The 7,056-nt window shown below is 55.0% G+C and overlaps 1 protein-coding gene across 1 annotated transcript; it reads left to right on the forward strand.

Annotated features, from left to right (window-relative positions):
- The first annotated feature begins 318 nt into the window (after window positions 1-318).
- On the forward strand, window positions 319-7,042 carry PCSK1N (proprotein convertase subtilisin/kexin type 1 inhibitor). Its single transcript, XM_025857764.2, has 3 exons — window positions 319-594; window positions 5,767-6,239; window positions 6,689-7,042. The coding sequence occupies exons 1-3, from the start codon at window positions 481-483 to the stop codon at window positions 6,882-6,884; spliced, it is 783 nt and encodes a 260-aa protein (XP_025713549.1). The 5' UTR covers window positions 319-480; the 3' UTR covers window positions 6,885-7,042.
- The last annotated feature ends 14 nt before the right edge of the window (window positions 7,043-7,056 follow it).

A 7,056-nucleotide genomic window follows, 5' to 3' on the forward strand; every position in this document is an offset into this window, starting at 1 on the left:
AACCCTTTCTGGAACAATATATGGGTGAAATCTATTTATCTATGTATCTATCCTCACCCACAGTAGCGAGGAACTGTTTATCCAGGGAACAAAGTCATATGTCTCCTCCCCAGGGTGGGAGAGGTGGGGACCGGATCCCCATTCCACCCCACTGAGTCAATTTTGCCTGCCTGTCTGCTAAGGGACAGCAAGGTCTGTTGCCCCGGTAACTGCCCTCCGACTGCCATGGCAACCGCCATGGCAGGCTCCAGCTTACCACCTTGCCCCTTGGGCATCTCCATGGCGACGGGCAGGATGGGGAGGCTGCGGGAGCTCCCCGGCTGCGCCTGCGTAGAGTGGTCGGAGAGGGGGTGCGGGCAGGGGGAGGGCCGGGTTCCCTGGCGCGCGCAGCCGCTGAGCCCCGCAGCCTTGCCCGCTCGCCCCCGCGCTGCGCACTTGCCAGCCAGTCCGCCCGTCCGGAGCCCGGCTCGCTGGGGCAGCATGGCGTGGTCGCCGCTGCTCGGCGGGCCGCGGGCCGGGGGCGTCGGCCTTCTGGTGCTGCTGCTGTTCGGCTTACTTCGGCCGCCCCCCGCGTTCTGCGCACGGCCGGTAAAGGTGCGACACCGGTCGGGCACGGGGTGGGGGTGGGCGGGAGGATGCTGCGGGCGAGGGTCTGTGCTCGGCTGCTCTCCCCTCGTCCTCGCGGGCCCCCCGCCTGCTCCCGGACGTGCGGGGGAGATCGGCCAGGGTGGCCCGGGTGCCCCCGCCAGTCCGCGCGCCCAGGCCATGCGGGACTCGGTGTCCGGGTGTGCGGGGCTCGGCCGGCCGCCACGCCCTGCCCACCCTTGGCACCTGGCGCGGGCCCGGCCTCGCCCCGCCGGTCGCCTGTGGCGCTGTCCACGGGACTAGCGCGCATGAAGGAAGGGGGTGCGCGCACCGGTCTCTGCCCGAGAGGCGATGACTGGGGCGTGAGAATGTTCTGGCCCTGTTAAGTGCGTGTCCTTTGATGTCAGCGCTTCCGAGCGTCCCTCCAGACGCGCCGTTGTGGGTCTGGGTGGGCAGTGTGTGTGATGCTGGGGGTGTTCTGCATTTGACTTGTCTCGGGGACCCCGTGTGAGTGTTTGTGAATCCTATGGTGATGGCTAGCCTATGGGCGTGTCCGTGTGTGTGTTTGTGTGAGATTTCGTTTTTTAGGTGGGAGTGGTCTTTGCATCCCCATGCGCACATCCCATTTTGGTTCTGTTGGCCTAAGTGACTAGGATTTTGTATGGGTGTTCCCGAGGCTGCTTCTCCCTGCCCCTTTATGGAGCTGTGTCATTCTGGGGAGAGAAGCCATGATGTCTCCGTGCTGCATTGTGTCTTTAAGGGTGGCGCGTGTCCTTGCATCTGGGCAGCTTGGCCATCGTAACCGCATGGGCAGCCGCCTATGTGAACGTGTGTAGTTCCTCGCGTGGGGATGTGGCAGTGTCGCGTTGCACCTGTGACATCTCAAGGCCTGCTAGTCCATGCGAGTGTGTGTGAGGTTGTGACTGCTGGTGAGTGTGTGACTCCCCAGAAGCTAAGGCGTGGTGGGCGCCCAGGGCACCTGGAGCACATCATCCTTTAACTCGTCAGGGCTGTCTGCGTCAAGGATGGGCCACTTGGGGCGCCTGTGTGGCTCAGTCGTTAAGCTTCTGCCTTCGGCTCAGGTCATGATCCCAGGGTCCTGGGATCGAGCCCCGCATCGGGCTCCCTGCTCAGCGGGAAGCCTGCTTCTCCCTCTCCCACTCCCCCTGCTCGTGTTCCCTCTCTCGCTGTGTCTTTCTCTGTCAAATAAATAAATAAAAAATCTTTAAAAAAAAGGATGGGGGGCTTAAAAAATTAGTAAATATTTTATATATGACGTACTAGAGTTAACATACATGTATGATGTAAGGAATAATGATAAAATAACCCCTGTGTGTACCCACCACTCAGGTTAAGAAATAGAGCATGACCAATAGTTAGAGGCCCCTGGGGGCCCCCTGCACACAGCAACCCCCCTGCTCCATAATCGTTATCCTGTATTTTTTGTTCATTGATTCCTTACTTTCGTTTGTAGCTTATCACATATGTGTGTATGTCTGAATATGTTGTTTAGCCTTTCCTCGTAGAAATGGAATCGTACCAGGCATCAGGCTCCTTGTAGTCACTAGGGGTCACTAGGAAGTCATCAGGGCATCTGGTAATCTCAGGCAGCCTGCAGTGGAATTCGTTAACTTGCTTTTTTTTTTTTTTGGCTCTGCATCAGTTGTGAGATGCACTCGCCATCCACATTTGCACATTGAAGTGCGTGGCTATAATTCATTTATTTTTATTGCTGCCTAATATTTCATGTTCTGAGAATATCATCAGTATATGAGTATATCATGGTTTATACATGCGTTCTCAACATGTCAGTAGACATTTGGGTGGTTTCCAGGCTCTTTTCCCCCTCGGTCCACTTCTATGATGTCACAAACAGTGCCCGATGTGCTTTTTCATGAACTCGGGTCCAGTAGTAGATACACAAAAGCTATCCGGGGGTGTAGCACCCCAGGGGTGGGTCATAGGATTTGTGCAGCTTTTTAGACATAAGCCGAATTGTTTTTCAAAGTTATTTTGGCAATTGAATTCCTACCAGCAATGTATGAGAGTTTCTGTTTTTCCCACAGCCATGTCAACATTGGGCATCATTAGGCGGTTTGAATTCTGACGATCTTTGGGACATATTATGCTTAGTATCTCACTGGCACTTTAATTTGCATTTTCCTGATGGCTAATGAGGTTCACTATTTTCCATATATTTAGTAACTCGTTTTGTTTCCTTTTTTGTGAAATACTTGATCATTAGTTTTCCCTGTTTTTTAATCTAATTTTTATTTATTTATTTTTAAAAGATTAGATTTATTGGGGCGCCTAGGTGGCTCAGTCGTTAAGCATCTGCCTTCGGCTCAGGTCATGATCCCAGGGTCCTGGGATCGGGCCCCGCATCGGGCTTCCCTGCTCGGTGGGAAGCCTGCTTCTCCCTCTCCCGCTCCCCCTGCTTGTGTTCCCTCTCTCGCTGGGTCTCTAGATTATATTTATTTATTTGACAGAGAGAGACCCAGCGAGAGGGGGGACACAAGCAGGGGGAGTGGGAGAGGGAGAAGCAGACTCCCTGCCAAGTGGGGAGCCGGACGCGGGGCTCGATCCCAGGGCGCTGGGATCATGACCTGAGTCGAAGGCAGACGCTTAACGACTGAGCCACCCAGGCGCCCCTCTAGCTTTTATTTTTTATTTAAGTAATCTCTACACCCATGTGGAGCTCAACTCACTACCCCGAGATCAAGAGTCCAAAGCTCTTCCAGCTGAGCCAGCCAGGAGCCTCTCCCTATTTTTATATTAGTTTGTTTTTCTCTTTGCTTTTTAGGCATTTTTTTTGGTATATTGGATACTAATCCCTTATTGACTATTTGTGTTGTAAGCATCTTCTCCTGCTCTGGTTTTTTTTTTTTTTAAAGATTTTATTTATTTATTTGAGAGAGAAAATGAGAGCATGAGAGGGCAGAGGGTCAGAGGGAGAAGCAGACTCCCCGCCGAGCAGGGAGCCCGATGCGGGACTCGATCCCAGGACCCTGGGATCATGACCTGAGCCGAAGGCAGTCGCTTAACCAACTGAGCCGCCCAGGCGCCCTCCCGCTCTGGTTTGACTGTTCATTCTTTTTATGGTGTCTTGGGACAAAAAGAAATCCTTAATTTTCATGTAGTCAGATTTATTAATCTTTTCCTTTTTTAAATATTTTATTTATTTGTCAGAGAGAGAGAGAGCACTCGATCCCAGGACCCTGGGATCGTGACCTGAGCCGAAGGCAGATGCTTAACGACTGAGCCACCCAGGCGCCCCTATTTATCGTTTCCTTTCCATTGCTCCCACATTTGGGTCATTTGTTGCTCCTGCATGGGTTTTTGAAGGAGTCGGTCCTGTCTCCACTGTGCTGAGTGTCCTTTCTGCCATGTAGCTAGTGTCAATATTTGTGGATCTGTTCTCAAGCTCTGTTCAATCCTATTACTTCCTTCTGCTGGACTGAATCTACTGTTCAACTGGCCCACTTAATTTCTTTTGAAAGATTTCACTTTTAAGTAATCTCTCCATCTAACGTAGGGCTGGATCAGGGCTGGATCTCACAACCTAGAGATCCAGTCACAGGCTCCACCCACTGAGCCAGCCAGGAGCTCCTTGCCTTTTTCTTTTTTTTTTTTCAAGATGTTTTTTATTTATTTGACAGAGACAGGCACAGCGAGAGCTGGAACACAAGCAGGGGGAGAGGGAGAGGGAGAAGCAGGCTTCCCGCCGAGCAGGGAGCCCGATGCGGGGCTCGATTCCAGGACTCGGGGATCACGACCTGAGCCGAAGGCAGCCGCTTAACGACTGAGCCACCCAGGCGCCCCGCCCCTTGCCTTTTTCATTTTGAATTTCACTTAAAACATATTTGTAGATGTTCTAGGTGTTTCTTTTTCAAATCTTCATAGTCATTTTTATGGTCTTTTGTTCCTTACTCATACTTCTGATACCGGTTTTTATTTCTTTAAATTTTCTGAAATTGCTTTAAAACTGTCTTGAGTTGAAAATTAATCATTGGGTAATTTATTCTACAGAAAGATTTACACACATGCCAAATGATATATGAACAAGATTATACATCCCAACATTACAAGAATAGCAAAAGACTGGGGGTGGGGGTGCCTGGCTGGCTCAGTCACTGGAGCACCAGGTTCTTTTTCTTTTTCTTTTTTTGTTATATTAATCACTGTACATTACATCATTAGTTTTTGATGTAGTGTTCCATGATTCGTTGTTTGTGCATAACACCCAGTGCTCCACGCAGAACGTGCCCTCTTTAATACCCATCACCAGGCTAACCCATCCCCCCACCCCCCTCCCCTCTAGAACCTTCAGTTTGTTTTTCAGAGTCCATCGTCTCTCATGGTTCGTCTCCCCCTCCGATTTCCCCCCCTTCATTCTTCCCCTCCTGCTATCTTCTTCTTCTTTTTTTTTTCTTAACATATATTGCATTATTTGTTTCAGAAGTACAGATCTGTGATTCAACAGTCTTGCACAATTCACAGCGTGGAGCGCCAGGTTCTTGATGGGGTTGTGGGTTCCAGCCCCACATTGGGTGTAGAGATTACTTAAAAAATAAAATTTTTAAAAAACCCCACCAATAGCAAAAGATTGGAAACACCGTAAATGCCCATCAATCAAAGACTGGTTAAATAAAATGTGTACATCCATACAAAAGAGATTCAATGAAGAGGAAAGAAAGGAAAACAGAGAGAGAGAGAGAAGAGGGAGGGAGAGAGACACGGAGGGAGGGAGGAGAAAGAAAAGAGAGAGAGAAAGGATGTACTGAAAGTACTGATCTAGACATAGATTCCGAAATGCAAGGTGCGGAACAGTCTGCTACCTTTTGGGCAAAACAAGTGAACAGTAGGAACCTATAAAATGCAAATATGGTTCTTATAGTCCACAGCATCAACATAGAAAAATCTATGGCTCTCATCAACGCCACCACCACTCCTATAAAGACACCTGTTCTCCGGCAACCCTGGGGCAAATTCTGAATCACTAGGAAATGGTCGGGGGGGGGGGGTCTCCGGTGGCCTTAGGGGTGTTTGGGTATATTTGAGGGGCCGCGGTGCCTTTGGTGGCATCTGGGGGTGTTTGAGGTCCACGGGGCTCCCCTGGGTGGGGGGGTGTCCCTGGCCTGACAGACGCTGACATCTCCCCCCTGCCACGTCTTCCGGCAGGAGCCCCGCGGCCTGGGCGCAGCCTCGTCGCCCCTGGCCGAGGCTGGCGGCCCCCGCCGCTTCCGGAGAGCAGTGCCCCGGGGCGAGGCGGCGGGGGCCGTGCAGGAGCTGGCGCGGGCGCTGGCGCACCTGCTGGAGGCCGAGAGGCAGGAGCGGGCGCGGGCCGAGGCGCAGGAGGCCGAGGATCAGCAGGCGCGCGTCCTGGCGCAGCTGCTGCGAGCCTGGAGCACCCCCCGCACCAACGACCCCGCGCTGGGCCTGGAGGACGACCCCGACGCGCCCGCCGCTCAGCTGGCCCGCGCCCTGCTCCGCGCCCGCCTGGACCCCGCCGCCCTCGCGGCCCAGCTCGTCCCCGGCCCTGCCCCCGCCGCTGCGCTCAGACCCCGGCCCCCGGTCTACGATGACGGCCCCACCGGCCCAGAGGCCGAGGACGCCGGCGACGAGACGCCCGATGTGGACCCGGAGCTGCTGAGGTACCCCGGCAAGGGGTGGGCAGGGGGCGGCGCCTGCATCCCCGGGCTGTGGCGGGCCGGGGGTGGGGGCAGGGGTAGGAGGGCGAGGGGCGGCGGGGGGGCCTGCCTCACAGCGTGGTGCCAACACCTAGGCCCTGGGATCCTAGGAGGGAGTGGGGACCGCCACCCAAGGTGTTAGGGTCAGAGGTGCTTGGCTGCGGAGACAGTGGGGAACGGGACTGCAGGTCCCGGGCGGGGGAGGGGGCTCCGATGTCCGGTTGCTGGGGGGAGGAGTGGGAGGCAGGGAAACCGTAGTGTGCGGGCTGGGAGGCAGGGACAACTGGAAAGCAGTGGGCTGGAGACGGCCGGGTCCCCGGGCAGTATGGGGTTGCAGGGCCGTCTGGGCCCTAGGGCAGCGGCGTTGATGCGCGGGCACAGCCTCACTACCTTCCTCTCGGGCTCTCCGGCAGGTACTTGTTGGGGCGAATCCTCGCGGGGAGCGCCGACCCCGAGGCTATGGCTGTCCCGCGCCGCCTCCGCCGTGCCGCCGACCAGGATCTGGGCCCCGAGGTGCCGCCGGAGGGAGTGCTGGGGGCCCTGCTGCGGGTGAAGCGCCTGGAGACCCCCTCGCCCCAGGCGCCGGTTCGCCGCCTCCTGCCCCCCTGAGCACCCTCGGGCCCAGGACCACCCCACCCCAACGCCCCGACTGCTCCCCGTTGGCACATCGAGAGCGGCTTACCCCGTCAGCCTAAGACGCAGTTGCAGCCCTAGAACCCCAAGATCCCCGCCTTTGGCCCCACAATAAATGCAATCTGAAGCAGCTATATGCTTGTCCAGA

Source organism: Callorhinus ursinus, unplaced genomic scaffold (genome assembly GCF_003265705.2).
Source record: "Callorhinus ursinus isolate GAN/ISIS: 27379988/994484 unplaced genomic scaffold, GSC_fseal_2.0 scaffold16, whole genome shotgun sequence".
Classification (NCBI taxonomy): domain Eukaryota; kingdom Metazoa; phylum Chordata; class Mammalia; order Carnivora; family Otariidae; genus Callorhinus; species Callorhinus ursinus.